Here is a 23110-nt window from a genome sequence, read left to right as displayed (position 1 = left end):
GTTTGCTGATTCCTAGAATGTCGATATTCATTCTTGCCATCTCCTGTTTGACCACTTCCAATTTGCCTTGATTCATGGACCTGACATTCCAGGTTCCTATATGCAATATTGCTCTTTACAGTATTGGACCTTGCTTCTATCACCAGTCCCATCCACAACTGGATGTTGTTTTTGCTTTGGCTCCATCCCTTCATTCTTTCTGGATTTATTTCTCTACTGATCTCCAGTAGCATATTGGGCACCTACTGACCTGGGGAGTTCCTCTTTCAGTGTCCTATCTTTTTGCCTTTTCATACTTTTCATGGGACTCTCAAGGCAAGAATACTGAAGTGGTTTGCCATTCCCTTCTCTAGTGGACCACATTCTGTCAGACCTCTCCACCATGACCCATCCATCTTGGGTGGCCCCACATGGCATGGCTTAGTTTCATTGAGTTAGACAAGGCTCTTGTCCATGTGATCAGATTGGCTAGTTGTCTGTGATTGTGGTTTCAGTCTGTGTGCCCTTTGATGCCCTCTGTCGCCCTCTGTCGCCCTCTGTCAGCGCCTACCATCTTACTTGGGTTTCTCTTACCTTGGATGTGGGTTATCTCTTCACAGCTGCTCCAGCAAAGTGCAGCCACTGCTCCTTACCTTGGACGTGGAGTATCTCCTCTCAGCCGCTGCCCCTGACCTTGGATGTGGGGTAGCTCCTCTCAACCACCACCCCTGACCTTGGACATGGGGTAGTTCTTCTAGGCTGCTCCTATGCTGGCGCAGCCACTGCTCCTGTGCACAATGGAATATTACTCAGCCATAAAAAATGAAATAATGCCCTTTGCAGGATCATGGATGCAGAAACATGCATGTAGAAATTATCATACAAAGTGAAGTAAGTCAGAAAGATAAATACCATATGATATCACTTATATGTGGAATCTAAAGTATGACACAAATACCTATCTGTGAAACAGAAACAGAATCATGGACATAGAGAATAGACTGATGGTTGCCAAGGGGAGTGGGTAGAAGGAGAGATTGGGAGTTTGGGATTAACAAATGCAAACTTCTGATTCATATAGAATGGGTATCCATATAGACTGGATAAACAACAAGGTCCTATTGTATAGTATAGAGAACTACACTCAGTACCTTGTGATAAACCATAATGGAAAAGAATATGTAAAAGAGAATATGTATATGCACACATATATATGTTGCTATGTATGTATAGCAGAATCGTTTTGTAGTACAACAGTAATTAACACAACATTATAAATCAGCTATACTTCAATTTAATTTTTTTTAATTTTTAAAAAAGACAGAAAAAAAGAAAGCAGTAATGTTCTATTTTCAAGAGCGTTACTGTAATTTAAACACCAAAACTTGATTTCCACAGAACCTATCCTTCACTGGAAACTTGGGACTATGATGAAAAAAAGAACAATCCAGCGATTATATCCACATGTGGTAGATCTCAAAACGACAAAGTGTCCCTGTGCCAACGATGTGGCATTACTTGGCTTCGTTATGAACACAACATTTGATGGTAAGTTTGCGACTTTATTCAGAATTGGGGATGGCATTTTATATTATATGACAGTTATGTTTAATTGGAAGTGCAAGTTAAACATGCAGGCATAATGGAGTGAAAATGTTTCCTAAAAATACCTAAGAACTTTGTCACTTTCCCTTGTCTGCTTGCTAGTGCGGTAAACTTTTTTCTCTGTGACATTTTGCCATGTTACTACTAACTTTAATGTCTCTCCAAATTTCCTTGATACTCTGGTGATTTATGTTTGGAAATACCCACTGCTTCTGTACAGCAGAGGATAAAAAGGTTTATCAGAAAGTGAAGTCACTCAGTCGTGTCTGACTCTTTGTGACCCCATGGACTGTAGCCTACCAGGATCCTCCATCCATGGAATTTTCCAGGCAAGAGTACTGGAGTGGGTTGCCATTTCCTTCTCCAGGGTATCTTCCCAACCCAGGGATCGAACCCGAGTCTTCCTCATTGCAGGCAGATGCTGAAAGGTTGTTGCTGAACCACAAAAAGATGCCGGGATTCTTGGCCTCCAGAGGAGAAGAATTCAATCCGGGGCCAGAGACGAAGGAGGCTTGATTGCTCAGAGCTTTTGTGTAATAAAGTTTTATTAAAGTATAAAAGAGATAGAGAAAGCTTCTGACATAGGCATCAGAAGAGGGCAGTGTTAGCAGTGTTAGCAGCAGTTAGCAGTTGCTAGTGTTGGCAGTGGAGTTATATACTCTCCAATGAATCAAAAGAATGTCTGGGGGTTGTAAAGACCTCAACAGACCTACTCCCATAATTTACATTTTAAGATAACAGGATTAGCCAGAAAGTTTAATCCAGAGACTGTCCTCAGACAGGATACATTATTGTTATATAATCCTAAGGAATGTAGAGGGGAAAAAAAGTTTGTCCTTTCTTCCTCCTTGAGAATTCTAGACCCCTCTCTCCTTGGGGACCCCTAGACTTCTTATCAACCTGCCTAGGAAATGACTCTCTCAATGCTTTACCATCTGAGCCACCAGGGAAGCCCCACTTGACACTCTGTCCTCCGTTATATGTTCTTTCTTCCCAGAGATAATTCATTGCAGTTCTAATCTATCTTCTATTCCTGCCACATGTGAATAGGTAAAGTTGTTCTGAGGTGTCACATTATTTTGTTATGTGTTTTTCTATTATTATTATAATTAATAGCATCCTACACATTTCAATTACTAATTGTCTTATTCTAGATTGTTTTTCTTAGGTCATTGATGACTTCAGTGACCCCAAATCTGATATTTCTAAAGGAAAAAAAAAATAGGAAACAAATTTTATCACCCATGGATTATATGTGTATCTATATAAAAATCCAAAAGAATCAACAGACAAACTATCAGAACAAGTATGGGAATGCTATGGAATTGACAAACATAACAGTACATAAAAACCACTCCACTAAAGACTGATTAAAGATTATAAATTTAAAAACCCTATTCAGAGAGTAATAAAACCTCATAGGGACCTAGAAATAAGCCAAAAAAGACTTGCAAGGCTTGTGTAGAAATTATAAAATTTTAATGAAGGCTATAAAAAGAGACTAAAAAAGATTTTATGTAAAAATATTAGTTCTCTCAAAATTTATCAATCAATTCAATACAAATCCAAGAAAAATTACAGCTGTATTTTTGTGTGTATGGAAATTGGTAAGCCAATACCAAAATTCATGTGGGAGACTAAAGGAAAATGACTAACAAACATGATTTTAAAGAATAAAACAGCACAATAGGTTGCCCTACCATGATAAAGTAATAGATTCAAGTAATATACGCTGGTATAGGGATATATAGATAGCATTGCCCCAAATTTCTTTGCATTCCAACGACTTGCAGTCTTTTAATTATCCTAGCTCCAGGCTGCTTTGTGCAGAATTAGTTTAGTGAGAAACTGAACTAATTTTGTTCAGTGTCTCATTTTCCTCTCTCTCAACCAGATGGAAACTCAGCTCCTCTTCTAGCTTTGTTCCATGGATGCAAGGCCAGGGCCCCCTCCTCTTTTCTCTGTCCAAACCTGCCATTCTTTTGTGAGAGGAGAGGAGCCAGTCTCTGCATCCTGCCACACCCCCGAGAATCATAGGAGACAAGGCAAGTTTCAGTTCCTCAGGGTCTCACTCACTCGATCACTTCAACATCTGGAGAAAAGAAAGTTTTGGAAATCTTTTTTTAGATGAACCCACTTTTTCCCTCAGCTGGCCACTGGTGTGCTGAAACAGAAAATAAGTTCCCATAGTATCAGGCTGCCACTGACCATTCCTTTGTGAGGCTTTGGTTCATCTGCCCTCCCCACAACAATGAGGCTTCATCCCAAATGGAGTCAATGGTGAGAACAGGAATCCAGGAGCCTCATATGGTCCATATATTCCAGTCTGGACTTATTACCCATCTTCTTCCTCTATGACACTCCTGATACATCCATCATGCCTCTCACCCCAATTTTATGTCACTATAGAAACCCAAGCCTCCAGGTCACTTTTGGCTACTTTATACCACATACTATTCTGAATTTCCTTTAATTTCACCCAAACAACATTCAGAAAACTAAGATTGTGGCATCTGGTCCCATCACTTCATGGCAAATAGATGGGGAAACAATGGAAACAGTGACAGACTTTATTCTGGGGGGCTCCAAAATCACTGCAGATGGTGACTGCAGCCATGAAATTAAAAAGATGTTATGATCAACCTAGACAGCATATTAAAAAGCAGAGACATTACTTTGCCAACAAAGGTCTGTCTAGTCAAAGGTATGGTTTTTTCAGTAGTCATGTATGGATGTGAGAGTTGGACTGTAAAGACAGCTGAGTGCTGAAGAATTGATGCTTTTGAACTGTGGTATTGGAGAAGACTCTTGAGAGCCCCTTGGACTGTAAGGATATCCAACCAGTCCATCCTAAAGGAAATCAGTCCTGAATATTCATTGGAAGGACTGATGCTAAAGCTGAAGCTTCAATACTTTGGCTACCTGATGCAAAGAACTGACTCATTAGAAAAGTCCCTGATGCTGGGAAGGATTGAAGGCAGGAGGATAAGGATGGTTGAGAGGATGAGATGGTTGGATGGCATTACCAACTCAATGGACATGAGTTTGAGTAAACTCCAGGAGCTGGCAATGGACAGGGAGACCTGGTGTGCTGCACTTCATGGGGTCGCAAAGAGTTGGACACAACTGAACAACTGAACTGAACTGAAATGTCTGTCCATCTCCATTCTCCCAAATCCATTCATTGGAATATGTGGTCTGTTATCAGTAAATTCCCCCATACTACTACTCTTTTCTCTGAATGGTCCCCTCAGTTGCTGTAAAGAGTAATCTGGCCAATCCCAGTTATTATTCTTTTCTCTGAAGCTGTCTCACATGGCACATGTTTGGGTCTCAGGGGTCATTGTCCTCATTCCTTAAGGGCTACTTCTTAATAATTAACTCCTGTCTTCTCTTTGAAAATGTTCAATCCCTTTGAATTCAGACTTTACTCCCTCTAACTATTCTTGGCTGCCAGTGTATGACAACCTTCCCATCACTCACTTTCATTTATGAGTTTAGCATCTGGACCCCTACCTTTCTCTCCACTTTATTTTTGTTACTATTTTTGGTGATTTCACCACCCATATGGACCAATGCTTTCAAGGCCTGTTCTTCCCCAGTGATCTTTCCCCCATCTTACATCTGTTGTCATTTTCTTGACCTTGTTGTCTCTGATATTGTTATTGCCTCCAAAATCTCCAGTACAATCATCTCATGCTCTGTGCACTACCTTCTGTACTTTCAGCCTACCCTACTATTCACAGTCTGACATTTCTTGGATTTCTTGGAGACATCAATATGTTTTCCCCACCACTTTTTTTCACTACTCAACATCCTTACTTTTTCACCATAATTTTAATTGTCTCTCTTTGTAAACACTTCTGTGACTTCTTTGCCCTTCTCTTTCTTCCTTGCCTGCATAATCCCAACTGTCATTAAAACCACCTCTACTCCATTGGCAGAGCAGAATATTACTAGATAAAAGTTGCACACCAGACTCTCTTTAAAATTCCACCAGCTGGTCTCACTGTAAATTCATGATTTCAAGTCTCAAGTGGGTACTCAGAACGACCCAGAAATCCCACTTCTCTTCTTTGGGATGTTTATTTTCCCATTCTGCAGAGTGACCTGGTCACACCTCTTCCCACTCCTCAAATGCTGTGCCTCACCTCCTTTCCCTCTCTGCTCTCAGCTGTGCCTTTAATACTTGATGTAGAAGATCAAGAATCATCGCTTCTGCACTCACCTGCCACCTTACCTGCCTTAGTACTTGCGCACTTTGCCTTCTTGCCTGTTGCATCATGAGAAATGTCTCTGCTGTGCCTAAGGCTGCCCATCACCCCTTGTGTCCTGCATCCCATTCTCTCCAATCACCTGGAGAACCTTGTTCCTGTGTCTGTCCTGCAGTTCTCACCTTTCTCTCATACATCATCACTCTGTCCCTCCTCAGTGGATTAGATGCATTAGTATACAAACATACCCTATTATCCTCCATCTTAGCCAAAATCTTCATTTATCTCACTTTACCACCATCCCTCATCCCCCTGTTCCCCTTCAAACAAAATGATTGGAAGAATTTATTGTAGATGGCATTACATTTTCCATCTTCCTATTTTTTCTTCATTCCCCTGTAAATCAGATTTTTCCTACCATTGTTCTGAAACAATTCATTCTAAGGTCACCCATGATCTCCGTGTTGCCAATTCCAACAGTCAATTCTTTATCCTCATTCTACTCTCCCTCCCAGCAGAATTTGACACAGTTAACTACTTTACTTCTCAACAGAACACTTTATTCTTTTGGCTTTCTTACACCACCTATAGTTACATCTATCTTACCTCATTGGTCAATCCTTAGTTTTCTAAACTAGCTTATTTTTTGTGACCCCTAACATGTCAATGAAATAAGGCTTTGTCTTCAACTCTACCAGATCCTCTCCGAGAAATGTAATCTAGTCCTTTGGTAATAATGCCACCTTCAGGCTGATGATCCCTGAATTTGTATATCTGGTGCTGACCACTTCCTTGAGACCAAACTCCCACACTTAATTGTCTGTTTCACACTTCCTGTTGGTATCTAATGAGCATCTCTGATGTTACAAAGCTAAGCCAAAACTCTTGATTTATCTCCCTTTAAAATCTGTTCCTCTCTAGTACTTTTCATCCTAAGGTATATCCAATTACTCAAATGTAAAATTTAGCATAGACTCTTGACTGTTCTTACTCTGATGACATTCCAGGATGAGGCCACATCCAGTGTCTATCCTCAGCATGACCACTTCTCTCCTCTGGTAAAATCTTAGGCCACGATAACAATGGTTTTCCATGAGACTAATTCACAGCCTCTTAAGTGGTCTCCCTGTTTCTAACCCTAGTACAACCCACCATCCAAACAGTCACCACAATGATATCAAGCGTAAAACAAATCACACTACTTTCTGGCTTCACACATTCCAGTGGCTTCCCTTTGCCCATTGGAATAAAATCCAAAATCATTGCAATGGTCTGTCTACATCAGCTTTTGTAACCCTGAGATACAATTATGGCCAGTTTGTCACAGAGAATAGCCTGTAACGTAATTTCAGTCTAAAATATCAACCAGAATAAGCTTTTATTTTACTACTTACCTCTCTATTAAATATTTCTAGACTTTGCCAGAGTCTGGTCATGTGATTTGCTTAGCTTTTGCCTTAGAAAAGCAAAGCTTGTCTTTAGCTTTCCTCTTTCTGGAAAAAGTGGATGATGATAGCATTTTCTTCTATATCTTTCCCTGCATAGACAAGATCTAGGAGTTAAAACACACACTTCACAATCTGAGTGATCCTGCATTCATCTTTTAGAAACAAAGCATATGCATTAGATTATCAACTCTCTTCAGGCTGCTTCTACCACCCACATAGTTATATGCATGTTGACTAGACTTCATATTAATGTTCCACATTTAAACACAGAAGACGCTAAACATTCCTACTATGGCCAAGGAAAGGTAAGATCAAGGAACAAAGTGGTTTTGGTATTTGCAACATGTTCAGTCTCTTTTTAATAAGTTCTCAAAGTTTGAATTAAGTAAAGTGTTAGTTGCTCAGTTATGTCTGACTCTTTGCGACCCCATGGGCTGTACAGTCCATGGAATTCTCCAGGCCAGAATACTGGAGTGGGTAGCCTTTCCCTTTCCTCTAAGGGAAAGAATACTAGAGTAGGTAGCCATTCCCTCCTCCAGGAGATCTTCCCAACCCGGTGATTGAACTGGGGTTTCCTGCATTACAAGCAGATTCTTTACCATCTGAGCCACAAATAGATTCCCTTATTAACAATTTATTCTACTTTAAAAATCACAATAAAGCAAATCACTTTCAAAAAATAAAGTAAATCAAACACAATTTCTTCCCTCTTGGATTTTGCATTTTAATCTTTTTGTCTGGAATTTTTGTATTGTTCACTATAATTGTATTCTTTAAATAGGGACATATTTTTGCTTAGAAGGATATTATCAGAAAGGAAAAGTTCTTCCTGTATCCTCATAAGTTATGACTGGGGGCCTCCAAACTAACCAAAACATTAGCAGGAGAAAAGGCGTGTACTTTTTATTAATATTTATAATCGTGGGAGTTCCCAGAAGAGAAATGAAACTCAGAGAACTAGTTAAACTTGGAGGCTTATATACCATCTTAACAAAGGAAAGAAGTCTAGACCTCAAGGGACAAGAAATTGTGAAGTGATGAGGAAATTTGTGGGTGGACTCATGGAAGATAAGACTTATTTTAGTGAAGTCTGTTTATTCAGACTCATTTTGGAATCATCTCCCTGTCTCTGGTGAGAAGATTGCTCTCTTCTCTTCCTGGTTTTATGGACTTCCCTCATAGCTCAGTTGGTAAAGAATCTGCCTGCAATGCAGGAGATCCCAGTTTCATCCCTGGGTTGGGAAGATCCACTGGAGAAGGGACAGGCTACCCATTCCAGTATTCTTGGGCTTCCCTTTTGGCTCAGCTGGTAAAGAACCCACCTGCAGTGTGGGAAACCTGGATTCAATGCCTGTGTTGGGAAGATCCCCTGGAGAAGAATACTACCCACTCCAGTATTCTGGCTTGGAGAATTCCATGAACTGTGTATTCCATGGGGTCAAGAGTAGGAAATGACTGGGTGACTTTCACTTTCACTTCCTGATACAGGTGAAGTGGTTAGAAAATGCCCTGCTTTTTAGCAGGAAAAGGGAGGCAGAGAACTCTTTCTGAATTTCTTGATTCTCAGCTGCCTCCAGCTCAAAACCCTGATGCCAAAGTGGCATATTTTAGGGATAACATATTCTGATCTCCTTCAAAATAAAACAAAATCCTTAATAATTTGATGGCTGGCTAAACTCCTGTGGTACGACTCAAGTTACTTTATCTTTCCAATGCTTGGGGAAGTGACACTCAAACTTCACTTTGAGGGGTTGGGGCAAGGGTGGAGCATAGGCTGGAAGGTGGGGCAGATACAGGCTCTCCTTCCTAAAACCTTAGCACCTTAGGAGTCAGTTACTCGCTTTGCAGTTATTTTGCCTTAATTTCCCTTTTCTCTCATGGTAGGTGTTTACATAGGCCTCAGCTTTTCTGGATTTTGGGATTATGATGATACCCAATGGTATAACCTGACAGATATGGTCTATTCCCAAGTTGGAGAAGGTAATTCCTCTAACAGTGACTTCATCTTTGACATTTTCCTTTGCATCAAGATTTGATGAATATTTATGAAATGTCTTTGCTTTGCTGAAAACATCACTTTTCCCTTATCTTTTAACCCATTATATGATTTCTTCCTTTAGAGCACAAACAGCTCTCAGTGGTGGATATGGTTTTAACAAATCATTTTTTAGTTATCCTCACCTCTTTGGGTCTTTTTATAAGTGGAGATCTTCGTTATCCATCATCCTCTGTCTTAATGGTAGGTAAATTGCTCTGTAACTAGAAGTTAACCTTAAATATCTTATGTGATATAAAGTAGAAATATTCGATACTTGAGTTACGTGTGATATATCTTAAAATTGAAATGTAAAAGCATAATAGCATGACTTTTTCCTTTGCCTTATAGTGTTGAATATATCATTTGGAAATGGCTAGTTTTGTTGCTATACGAATTTATGGGAAGTTTCAAATACATACATGTAGAAAACACATGTGGTGTAATTTAGACTGCTATGTTTTATCATGCCTTCTGATTGCAGCAAAAATTTTAATTCCTTCTTTTCTTTCTTTCTAGCTTTCACGGGTAGACTTTTGCGGTTTTGAAAGGGTAAGATGCTTTCAATTTCCAAGGGTTTGTTAGAAGATATTCATTTCCTTGGTGACCTAAGAGATGAAGTGCAAGACAAGAATTCATAATATAGATGATACCTGACACTACAATATTATTTACAGTTTGAACTTAAAAATGTGTTTCCACTAGCCATTAAGCAATGATCTCTTGTTCTGTTTCAAAGGAGGAAATGCCACTCTTTGTTTTATAGGCAGCCCTTACCCCTTCTTTATACGTTCTGTCCAGGATTGCTGTGGCTGTTCAATGTGTTCTGCACAAGAGCACCCAGTTGAAAAGATGGGCAGTCCAGTGGTTCAGCAGTCCTGTGGTTAAGACTTCACCTTCCAATTCAGTGGACATGGGTTCAACCCATGGTTGGGGAGCTAAGATCCCACATGCCTCAGGGCCAAAAAAACAAAACATAGAACAGAAGCAGTATTGTGACAGATTTAATGAAGACTTTTAAAAAAATGGTCCACATCAAAAAAAATCTTAAAAAAAAAACAAAAAAGTAAAGAAAAGATAGTGAGAGATGAAATCTGGCTTAACACTTGACACCTCAGTCTGCCTGCTCCTGACCCTCATGTGAGTCTGTGTCTACCAAGAGAAAGGGGCACTCTTTCTAATATGATACAAGCGACCATATAAGCTCTGATTCTGGCTTTTCAGGGTGTGATTTTGTTCCATCTCTCTCTCTCTCTCTCTCTCTCTGTTATGAGGTCAGGTTTTGAGATTCAACTAAGTCATTGCCTCATTGCATCAACATATGAGCACAACAAAATTATGAGTATTTGTAGCCTTTTGCCCTGTCCCCTCCCATAGAGGCCTGTGGGCGCAGATGCATGTGGGCACACGCATGCACACTCACACTGACTGAAGCAAAGAGGCAGCTACTTCTCAGGAAGCAAAAGGAACTGACTTCTTGCTTCACTGATTCCAAGAACCGTCAAGCTGAGCACTGGGAAGGTCCGGCAGGCAAAACTGGTTTCCATTACAAAGTGCAAGGAGGAGAACTGTCAAGGACAAAATTCCAAACTGAGAAAAACTCTTACCACTCAAGAGTGAGGGTGAAGAAAAGAAATTTTCACAGATGAGGCTTCAGGAGAGTTTATCGTCCAGAGATTCCCTTGAAGAAGTGGGGTGCCAGAAATAATGATGGAACTAGAAATGTGAACTCTAAGGGAGGCAGGAAACGTATCTGTGCTTTTCACCAGACCTGAGCCCACCCTTCTGTGTTTTTATAGCTGCATATATTCCATCGTGTGAACTTAACCAGAGTTTACTTAACCAGTCTCCTACGAGTGGATATTTGAGTAGTTTTTCCAATCTTTTGCTTTTATATTACAAACAATGCTTCCATTAATAATTTGTATCCAGCAAGTTTGTACATATCCGGCTTTATCAGTACAATACATTCTTGGAATTTGGATGGACACATCAAGGAGTAAATGCTTGTACAATATTAAAAGACAAGCACAAGTTGCCCTTCATAGACGTTTTTATTATTTACAAGGATATTAAAATAAATCCTCTTGAGCTGAAATATTTCAGCAAAAACTCAGGAACTTCTGATAATGATGAGAGAGAGGAGAATTACAAGTGTTCTGAAGATAGTGAGGTCATGTGGCAGGGCAAAATGCAGGGGGAAGTGAACTTATTCTTAAAGGTATAGGGATTTACCTTTAGGAAAGGCCTCTTCTATAATGATTGAAGAAAGGACAGTAAGAATGGGATGTGTGTGGCTATTCAGCCAGGAATTTGAAGGAGTTAATACTTGGCGGTTTATTCATGCCCTTATTCATCCATTCAACAGAAGTTTGTTGAGCCAGGCTTGTTTAGACAAAGACATACAAGATAAAGTCCTGACTCTCCTGTAGCTTTCCATTCTCCTGAAGCAGCTAGACCATGAACAAGTACACAAACATATGCAGACTGTGAAGAGTAAAAAGGGCTTATTCAAATTAAAGCAGGAAAGAGAAACAGAGAGTGAAGAGAAGATAATACTGTATTTTAAGCCAGGTGATTTTAGTAAGCCTCTCCAAGGAGGTGAAATTGAAGCAGAAATTCAAATGATTTGAAGAAATGATTTTACCAAAATATGTCCAGACAGTGGTGCAAAGGCCCTCAATTGGGAACTTGACATGAGGCAAAATCTCTCTGCCAAAATCTGGTTAGTGGAACTAGCAGGCATCTGGGGTCACTTCTTTAAGGATAAAATCCAAGCTCTTGAGAGACATACAGAGTCCTTCATGGTCAGAGCCTCTCGTGCCTTCCTCAGCCTTGTGGTGCCTGCTCCTCACCCCAAGCAGCCCTTTCCAGGCACAGCAAACACACCTTGAAATGAGCCATCATTTCTTACACTTTGAATCAGTTGGACAAGATGTTTCATCTCCTTAGGGTGCATTCCCTCCCCCTCCCTTTCATTTCACTTAGAGCAAGGATCCCCAACCTTTTTGGCACCAGGGAGCAGTTTCATGGAGACAATTTTCCCACAGACCGGAGTGAGGGAGGATGGTTTTGGAATGATTCAAGCATATTACATTTATTGTGCAGTTTATTTCTACTATTATTACATCAACTCCACCACACATCATCAAACGTTAGATCCTGGAGGTTAGGGACCCATGACTCAGAGTTCCTACCGCTTCTTCAATAGCCTCTCTGTGACTGCCAAGGGTGCCTTTCCTGTACAGTCTCAATGCTGTCACCACTAATGGCTGTCGTTTGTCACCCCCTTTCCTGTACAGTCTCAATGCTGTCACCACTAATGGCTGTCGTTTGTCACCCCCTTTCCTGTACAGCCTCAATGCTGTCACCACTAATGGCTGTCGTTTGTCACCCCCTTTCCTGAACAGTCTCAATGCTGTCACCACTAATGGCTGTCGTTTGTCCCCCCCTTTCCTGTACAGTCTCAATGCTGTCACCACTAATGGCTGTCGTTTGTCACCCCCTTTCCTGTACAGTCTCAATGCTGTCACCACTAATGGCTGTCGTTTGTCACCCCCTTTCCTGTACAGTCTCAATGCTGTCACCACTAATGGCTGTCGTTTGTCACCCCCTTTCCTGTACAGCCTCAATGCTGTCACCACTAATGGCTGTCGTTTGTCACCCCCTTTCCTGAACAGTCTCAATGCTGTCACCACTAATGGCTGTCGTTTGTCCCCCCCTTTCCTGTACAGTCTCAATGCTGTCACCACTAATGGCTGTCGTTTGTCACCCCCTTTCCTGTACAGTCTCAATGCTGTCACCACTAATGGCTGTCGTTTGTCACCCTTTTTTGTCTGTTGAGCCCTCTGACTTGCCTCAGCAGATTTTAGCTTTCATGTCAAGAACTACTTTATTTACTGGTGTATGCTAGTAAGTTGGAGAAGGAAATGGCAACCCACTCCAGTGTTCTTGCCTGGAGAATCCCAAGGACTGGGGAGCCTGGTGGGCTGCCGTCTATGGGGTCGCACAGAGTCGGACACAACTGAGGCGCTTTAGCAGCAGCAGCAGCAGCTAATAAGTTACCACCCTGCCTTGCACATAGGTCATCTCAAATAAATGTTGGCAGAATCCATGAGTGAATAAATGAAGACAGACAGGAATCCAGTCTTGTAGGAAGTTAGTAGCCATGCAGCATGGAACTTTGAACAGTCATATACCTCTCTAGCCTCAATTTCTTCATTTTAAAATGTTCATAGCATTACCTACCTCTTAGAGTTGAAGTGATTAAATAACATTATATAAAAATTTGGCCTGGTTCATGAATCAAAGTAGAAACTTAACCAAACAAACAAAAACTATATTTTCTCTCCAAACAGATAGTCAGAACCTTTTGAAAGCAAATGACAGAAACCAACTAAATCTGATTTTAGCAAAGGAGATGCAGTTGTTGGCTCATGTGAGCAGGGAATTCAAGGAATGAAGAATCTGGCTTTCAGACATGACTGGATTTTGTGCCTAACAAATGTCCGTCGAACTCTGTCTTCTCAGCATTTGAATCTGCTTTCCTCTGCATTGACTTCACTCTCAGTACATTTGTTCCAATTGTCAGTAAGAACGGCCACCAAGTTTACGTGCAAGCAATTTAGCAATCCCCGCGGGAATAAAGCCTCTCTTTTCTGGTAGTTCCAAGTCTCAGGGCCGACTCATTACCCTGACTTGGATCGTGTGTTCATTCCTGACCCCTCTTTGTGACTCTAAATCAGGCCTGAGGCATGAGCTCATCCTTGGAATAAAGTTAGCCTGTTCAGATTAAATTATCCCCAGGGATATTCACTGAAGTATTATCAGTTTTATTCCAGGTAGGAAAAAAAAAAAAAGAAATGTAAAGAGCAAGAGAGAAAAAAAAAGGAATCTCTGGACCCAGTAGAGGTTCTTTATTAATTGCCCATATATAGTCATGATAATCACAATATTCTAAAGCACTAAAGATTTATATGAGAACAGGCTCATTTGATATAATGCCTTAGATTGAAATTCAAATAAATTATTGTCTATTCCATTTTAAAAGGCTTCTTTATTTGTTTAGAAGTGTTATTAAGATATAATTCACATAGCATAATATTTACCCACTTATAGTGTACAATTCAATGGCCTTTAGTATAATCACAATTGTACAACCATCACCACAGTCTATTCTAAAATATTTTAAAGGCTTTTATTGTACAGATTATGCAGATTTTATTATTGATCTTTAAAAATGTAAGAAGGTTTTCCTTTTGTCTCAACAATAATTTGAGAGTCAGAGTCTTCCTATGTTAACTGAAAAAATTACATAATCTAAAAGTTGAGAGTTATATTTTATTCTGTGGACAAAACTGAGGACATAAGCCCAGGACACAGCCTCTCAGATAGCTCTGAGAGACTGCTCCCAAGAGGGAAAGGGGAACCAGGATATAAAAGGAGTTTTTGCAGCAAAGACCAGGTAGTTGGAATATCAAAAGTTTTCTTTAAAGAAAACCAGATATCTCAAGGAATTTAGTGCTTTTCTATGTATGGGAAGATGCAAGCGTCTGGGCTCCCTGAAATCATTCCTCTGATGTGCACCTCAGCTCTTTGGCACCAGTACCCTGTGCTTTCTCATCCTGAGTCTCCTCAGGGTGTGTCTTTGGGGGCTGGCTGCAGTGACTGAGAGCATGGCAGCAGGCAGACAGCCCATCTGTCTCCATCCTGAGTTCCCTCGGGGCTCACAGTCATGGTTGTAGTGGCTTGATGGCTACAAATCCTTTGTTTACTGCAGGCAGGCAACATTTTTTCATAGATACCTATAACAGAACCATCTCAAATTCTTGCATATAACTCATATCCAACATGAATAATCTTACCTTCTTGAAAGTTTCTCTCTTATGACCAATTTTTCAAAACTTGTATTTTTTTCTTATTGCTTTGTGCTGCTGTCAGGCTTCTGGGAAGACTCCTTAAACCTAGCTGCAGCTGAAGGAGAATAAAAGATAAGCATATGGCCTGTTTTAACTGTAATGAAAGATCAACAGCTCCTGGGAGCCTCAGATAGACAATTCATAGAGAGAAGGCAATGGCACCTCATTCCAGTACTCTTGCCTGGAAAATCCCATGGATGGAGGGGCCTGGTAGGCTGCAGTCCATGGGATCACGAAGAGTCGGACATGACTGACTTCACTTTCACTTTTTACTTTCATGCATTGGAGAAGGAAATGGCAACCCACTCCAGTGTTCTTGCCTGGAGAATCCTAGGGACGGGGGAGCCTGGTGGGCTGCCATCTATGCGGTCGCACAGAGCCGGATATGACTGAAGCGACTTAGCAGCAGCAGCATCTTCATTAACATATGCTAATCAAGCAAAATTTTGTATTCCTCTTTTGTGTGTTGTTCAAAAATCATATTCTTGTTTCCTGCCCTCTATGACCTTTTATTTGTTGGCATACAGTTTTTCTCTTTCTATTTGCCTCACATTCCTGAACTAACTTTTAAATTTTCTGATGTTTTTCTATCTTATATCTTAAGTCTATGTATTGCCTAAATGATACTTTTGTTTATTTATGTAGGTTGACTACATCAAAGGAAAACTGTGGTATAATGAAAGATGTTTTGCTAACAGAGAACACTTTGAAGGTAAATTTTAATAAACTTTTCTCAACATAGATAGCACATATAGATTAGATAAAATGAAATAAAAATAGAATTAAGCATAAAGATAGATTTGTTTTGTATAAGCTAAGAGCCTAAAACTGGGGGGGCGGAAATTAATTTAAATATAAGGCAATAGGCATGCCCTGTTATAAAATGTAAGAAAATTGTATTTGAGTATACTTAATGATACATTTAAAAATATAGATGCTACTTATAATTTCTGTACCTTTATATTTTATAGTTGATTATGTTACTATCACCTTTGACAGAAACAGGACCCTAAGTGAGGTATGATATTCAATATTTTAAAAAGTAAGAAATTTTGCTGTGCATAATTTTATAGGTTCTTTTTAATCTAAAGAATGGCAATTCTAGACTGAAAGGCTTAACAACCACTCTTTGCTCCCAGTGGTACCTCTACTTGGATTTAACTGGAGAAGGAAATGGCAACCCACTCCAGTATTCTTGCCTGGAGAATCCCATGGACGGAGGAGCTTGGTAGGCTACAGTCCATGGGGTCGCTAAGAATCAGACACGACTGAGAGACTTCACTTTCACTTTTCTGCATTGGAGAAGGAAATGGCAACCCACTCCAATATTCTTGCCTGGAGAATCCCAGGGACAGAGGAGCCTGGTAGGCTGCTGTCTATGGGGTCACACAGAGTCAGACACGACTGAAGCAACTTAGCAGCAGCAGCAATTATCTAACAGTTCATGCCAGAAAGGGATGTTTGGCCATGTTTTCTGGACTCTCAGCCCCCAGAAGATAACAACACAGTGGTCCATTGGTTTATTTGCCTATAGAAGCTAATGAGGACTTCTAGAGTTCAACAATGGCATTACTTTTTCCTTTCTCTTTTTGTAGGCAAACTCTTGTTTTTACAGTAAAGAACCATTTCTTGAATGGTTACCTTGCTTACCCCCTGTTCCAAAAGGAACCAAAACTATTCTTTCAACTGTGATAACATTTCTTGTTGACCAAGAGCAAAGTTCTGCAGTCTACCTCTTCCATAACCAGGTAGGCCTTAAAGCCCAGAGGGGATTGCTCCTGACACCACAATAATGAAAATGTACCTGACCAAAGCTTATTCCAAGTTCTTGTTTTCTTTGGCAGTATAAGTTGATAAAAAATTGGCTTCAGTGAAATTATTTATGATAATTAATATAGTTTGATACCTTCCCTGATAGCTAGGTTGGTAAAGAATCCACCTGCCATGCGGGAGACCCCGGTTTGATTCCTGGGTTGGGAAGATCCACTGGAGAAGGGATAGGCTACCTACTCCCATATTCTTAGACTTCCCTTGTGGCTCAGCTGGTAAAGAATCCACTTGCAATGCAGGAGACCTGGGTTTGACCCCTGGGTTGGGAAAATCCCCTGGAGAGAATTCCATGGACGTCCATGGGGTCACTAAGTGTTGGACATGACTGAGTGACTTTCACTTTCACTTGATACCTTATAGATGTCTTGTTTCTGATTATCATTCAGTTTGATGAAAACACAAAATTCAATGCTGTCTGTATAATGATTCTGCTTTGCTTATTCTTCAGGATAGTATAAGCTGTATTTGCTCTGTATATATTTAAGTTTCCATAAAACGGTTAGTTTAAATGAACAAAAAGTGGAACAAGCTCTACCTGCATGATTTTAGGAGATAAAAATTTTTCCTCTACCCTCTAATTCAGTTCAGTTCAGTTCAGTCGCTCAGTCGTGTCCAACTCTGCGACCCCATGAATCACAGCATGCCAGGCCTCCCTGTCCATCACCAACGCCTGGAGTTCACTCAGACTCACATCCATCGAGTCAGTGATGCCATCCAGCCATCTCATCCTCTGTCATCCCCTTCTCCTCCTGCCCCCAATCCCTCCCAACATCAGAGTCTTTTCCAATGAGTCAACTCTTTGCATGAGGTGGCCAAAGTACTGGAGTTTCAGCTTTAGCATCATTCCTTCTAGAGAAATCCCAGGGCTGATCTCCTTCAGAATGGACTGGTTGGATCTCTTTGCAGTCCAAGGGACTCTCAAGAGTCTTCTCCAACACCACAGTTCAAAAGCATCAATTCTTCGGCACTCAGCTTTCTTCACAGTCCAACTCTCACATCCATACATGACCACAGGAAAAACCAAAGCCTTGACTAGACGGACCTTTGTTGGCAAAGTAATGTCTCTGCTTTTGAATATGCTATCTAGGTTGGTCATAACTTTACTTCCAAGGAGTAAGCGTCTTTTAATTTCATGGCTGCAGTCACCATCTGCAGTGATTTTGGAGCCCCCCAAAATAAAGTCTAACACTGCTTCCATTGTTTCCCCATCTATTTCCCATGAAGTGATGGGACCAGATGCCATGATCTTCGTTTTCTGAATGTTGAGTTTTAAGCCAACTTTTTCACTCTCCTCTTTCACCTTCATCAAGAGGCTTTTGAGTTCCTCTTCACTTTCTGCCATAAGGGTGGTGTCGTCTGCATATCTGAGGTTATTGCTATTTCTCCCGGCAATCTTGATTCCAGCTTGTGCTTCTTCCAGCCCAGCATTTCTCATGATGTACTCTGTGTATAGGTTAAATAAGCAGGGTGACAATATACAGCCTTGACGTACTCCTTTTCCTATTTGGAACCAGTCTGTTGTTCCATGTCCAGTTCTAACTGTTGCTTCCTGACCTGCACACAGATTTCTCAAGAGGCAGGTCAGGTGGTCTGGTATTCCCATCTGTTTCAGAATTTTCTACAGTTTATTGTGATCCACACAGTCAAAGGCTTTGGCATACTCAATAAAGCAGAAATAGATGTTTTTCTGGAACTCTCTTGCTTTTTCGATGATCCAGCAGATGTTGGCAATTTGGTCTCTGGTTCCTCTGCCTTTTCTAAAACCAGCTTGAACAACTGGAAGTTCACTGTTCACGTATTGCTGAAGCCTGGCTTGGAGAATTTTGAGCATTACTTTACTAGCGTGTGAAATGAGTGCAATTGTGTGGTAGTTTGAGCATTCTTTGAACTCTTTATTTGAACTCCTTATTGCCAAATTCAGACTGAAATTGAAGAAAGTAGGGAAAACCACTAGACCATTCAGGTATGACCTAAAACAAATCCCTTATGATTATACAGTAGAAGTGAGAAATAGATTTAAGGGACTAGATCTGATAGATAGAGTGCCTGATGAACTATGGACTGAGGTTCGTGACATTGTACAGGAGACAGGGATCAAGACCATCCCCATGGAAAAGAAATGCAAAAAAGCAAAATGGCTGTCTGGGGAGGCCTTACAAATAGCTGTGAAAAGAAGAAAAGCAAAAAGCAAAGGAGAAAGGGAGAGATATAAGCATCTGAACGCAGAGTTCCAAAGAATAGCAAGAAGAGATAAGACAGCCTTCCTCAGTGATCAATGCAAAGAAATAGAGGAAAACAACAGAATGGGAAAGACTAGAGATCTCTTCAAGAAAATTAGGGATACCAAGGGAACATTTCATGCAAAGATGGGCTCAATAAAGGACAGAAATTGTATGGACCTAAGAGAAACAGAAGATATTAAGAAGAAGTGGCAAGAATACACAGAAGAACTGTACAAAAAAAGATCTTCACGATCCAGATAATCATGATGGTGTGATCACTGACCTAGAGCCAGACATCCTGGAATGTGAAGTCGAGTGGGCCTTAGAGAGCATCACTACGAACAAAGCTAGTGAAGGTGATGGAATTCCAGTTGAGCTACTTCAAATCCTGAAATATGATGCTGTGAAAGTGCTGTACTCAATATGCCAGCAAATTTGGAAAACTCAGCAGTGGCCACAGGACTGGAAAAGGTCAGTTTTCATTCCGATCCCAAAGAAAGGCAATGCCAAAGAATGCTCAAACCCTCTAATTCAGGCCCTGCAAATTAAACTGATAAAAGACAGATTAATAAGAGAAAAGAAAATAATTATTTATGCATGCAATGCACACACAATCACAGAAAATTAATCAATCAAACTGATCACATAGACCACAGCCTTGTCTAACTCAATGAAACTATTAGCCATGCTGTGTAGGGCCACCCAAGATGGATGAGTCATGGTGGACAGTTCTGACAAAATGTGGTCCACTGGAGAAGGGAATGGCAAACCACTTCAGCATTCTTTCCTTGAGAACCCCATGAACAGTATGAAAAGGCAAAAGGATATGACTTTGAAAGATGAACTTCCCAGGTCTGTAGGTGCCCAATATGCTACTGGAAAAGAGTGGAGAAATAACTCCAGAAAGAATGAAGAGACAAAGCCAAAGTGAAAACAATGCCCAGTTGTAGATGAAACTGGTGATGGAAGTAAAGTCCGATGCTGAAGAACTATACAAAAAAAATCTTCTGACTTAGATAACCACGATGGTGTAATCACTTACCTAGAGCCAGGCATCCTGGAATGCTAAGTCAAGTGGGCCTTAGGAAGCATCTATACAAACAAAGCTAGTGGAGGTGATGGAATTCCAGTTGAGCTATTTCAAACCCTAAAAGATGATGCTGTGAAAGTGCTGCACCCAATATGCCAGCAAATTTGGAAAACTCAGCAGTGGCCACAGGGCGTAAAAGGTCGGTTTTCATTCCAATCCCAAAGAAAGGCAATGCCAAAGATTTTTCAAACTACCACACAATTGCACTCATCTCACACACTAGCAAAGTAATGCTCAAAATTCTCCAAGCCAGGCTTCAGCAGTATGTGAACTGTGAACTTCCAGATGTTCAAGGTGGATTTAGAAAAGGCAGAGGAACCAGAGATCAAATCACCAACATCTGCTGGGTCATCAAAAAACCAAGAGAGTTCCAGAAAAACATCTACTTCTACTTTATTGACTACACCAAAGCCTTTGACTGTATGGATCACAACCATCTGTAGAAAATTCTTCAACAGATGGGACTACCAGATCACCTTACCTGCATCCTGAGAAATCTGTATGCAGGTCAAGAAGCAACATTAGAACCAAACATGGAACAACAAACTGGTTCCAAATTGGGAAAGGAGTATGTCAAGGCTATATATTGTCACCCTGCTTATTTAATTTGTATGCAGAGTACATCATGTGAAATGCTGGGCTGGCTGAAGCACAAGCTGGAATCAAGATTGCCGGGAGAAATATCAATAACCTCAGATATGCAGATGACACCCCCCTTATGGCAGAAAACAAAGAAGAACTAAAGAGTCTCTTGATGAAAGTGAAAGAGGACAGTGAAAAAATTGGCTTAAAACTCAGCTTTCAGTTCTAATGAGGTGGATGAAACTGGAGCCTTTTATACAGAGTGAAGTAAGCCAGAAAGAAAAACACCAGTACAGTATATTAACACATATATATGGAATTTAGAAAGATGGTAATGATAACCCTAGAAAGATGGTAATGATAATCCTATATGCGAGACAGCAAAAGAGACACAGATGTATAGAACAGTCTTTTGGACTCTGTGGGAGAGGGCAAGGGTGGGATGATTTGGGACAATGGCATTGAAACATGTATATTATCATATGTGAAACGAATCACCAGTCCAGGTTTGATGCAGGTTTGAGACAAGGTGCTCGGGGCTGGTGCACTGGGATGACCCAGAGGGATGGGATGGGGAGGGAGGTGGCAGGGGGGTTCAGGATGGGGAACACATGTACACCCATGGCGGATTCATGTCAATGTATGGCAAAACCACTGCAATATTGTGAAGTAATTAACCTCCAATTAAAATAAATAAATGTATATTTTAAAAAAACTCAGCTTTCAAAAAATGAAGATCATGGCATCCAGTCCCATCACTTTATGGCAAATAGATGAAGAAACAATGGAAACAGTGACAGACTTTATTTTGGCGGGGGCTCCAAAATCACTGCAGATGGTGACTGTAGCCATGAAATTAAAAGACACTTGCTCCTTGGAAGAAAAGCTATGACCAACTTGGACAGCATATTAAAAAGCAGAGACATTACTTTGCTGACAGAGGTTCATCTAATCAAAGCTATGGTTTTTCCAGTAGTCATGTATTGGATGTGAGAGTGGGACTATAAAGAAAGCTGAGTGCCGAAGAATCAATGCTTTTGAACTGTGGTGTTGGAGAAGATTCTTGAGAGTCCCTTGGACTGTAAGGACATCAAACCAGTCAATTCTAAAGGAAATCAAAACTGAATGTGCACTGGAAGGACTGATGCTGAAGCTGAAACTCCAGTACTTTGGCCACCTGATGCGAAGAACTGACTCCTTGGAAAAAACCATGATGCTGGGAAAGATTGGAGGCAAGAGGAGAAAGGGACAACAGAGGATGAGATGGTTGGATGGCATCACCAACTTGATGGACATGAGTTTGAGCAAGCTCCAGGAGTTGGTGATGGACAGGGAAGACTGGCATGCTTCAGTCCATGAGGTTGCAAAGAGTCAGACACAACTGACTGTGAACTGAATGCACACACATGTGGGTGAAAGTCAGTGATGAATAACTCAAAAGGTAATTAAATTTTGGAGGTTATATACCATCTTAATAGTTTAAGAAATTGAGTGAGAAGGATACTTAAAAGAAAACAAGTGAAAAGGTAATGGGTTTACAGGAGAACAAACAGGAGTTAAGAAAGTCCATGATAATATTTGTTTGAATAAGCTTGAGTGATTTTTCTGTCTCTTGTGGGCCTTAAAGCTCCCCTGAAGAAGGGATCTGGGGTAGGTTTTGTTCGCATGCTGCCTTCTAGGAGTAGATATGCTCTGAAGAGAAATTAATGGCAGCCTTATATTCCAGATATTGCTGCTTTTAGTCAGATGAGGGAAGAAATTTGTTGCATCTTTTGAATCTAAAATATCAGCATGAAATAAACTTTATACCAAAATGTCATACCTTGGGGTACATAATCTGATCCCCACCAGAATCATGATCTGACAGAACTGTAGTGTGGCCTAGGGGTTCATATTTTAAAAAGTAATTTGACATTATAGTTCTGGTGAATGGGCATTGGAGTCTGTCAAGTTCAGTAATGAGTCTACAATAAATCCCTTGACATTTATTTTAGAACCTTGGACAAATTATTTAATCCTCTTTACTTTATGTTCAATATCTACAAGATGGACCTATACAGTAGAGGGAAGCAGAGTAAAGAGATACCAATAGCTGCTAATCCTTTCAATTCTATGCTGTTAAAGGTTGTATCCCTATCTTAATCAAAATCCAGGTAACAAGAAACTCTAAAAATTGTAACATAGACG

At 40.5% G+C, this 23110-nt stretch overlaps 1 protein-coding gene across 1 annotated transcript in view; it reads left to right on the top strand.

The window, feature by feature from the left end:
• The window catches only part of CATSPERB (cation channel sperm associated auxiliary subunit beta), a 123622-nt gene that overhangs the window by 37117 nt on the left and 63395 nt on the right, over window positions 1-23110 (top strand). Inside the window, 7 exon segments of the mRNA XM_061394167.1 lie at window positions 1378-1527; window positions 9131-9226; window positions 9367-9485; window positions 9801-9833; window positions 15845-15911; window positions 16171-16217; window positions 16795-16947. Coding sequence (XP_061250151.1) covers window positions 1378-1527; window positions 9131-9226; window positions 9367-9485; window positions 9801-9833; window positions 15845-15911; window positions 16171-16217; window positions 16795-16947 — 665 coding nt within the window.

Source organism: Bos javanicus, chromosome 21 (genome assembly GCF_032452875.1).
Source record: "Bos javanicus breed banteng chromosome 21, ARS-OSU_banteng_1.0, whole genome shotgun sequence".
In the NCBI taxonomy this organism is placed as follows: Eukaryota; Metazoa; Chordata; class Mammalia; order Artiodactyla; family Bovidae; genus Bos; species Bos javanicus.
Note: the sequence above shows the minus strand (reverse complement) of the source record. Positions and strands in the feature narration are given on the sequence as shown.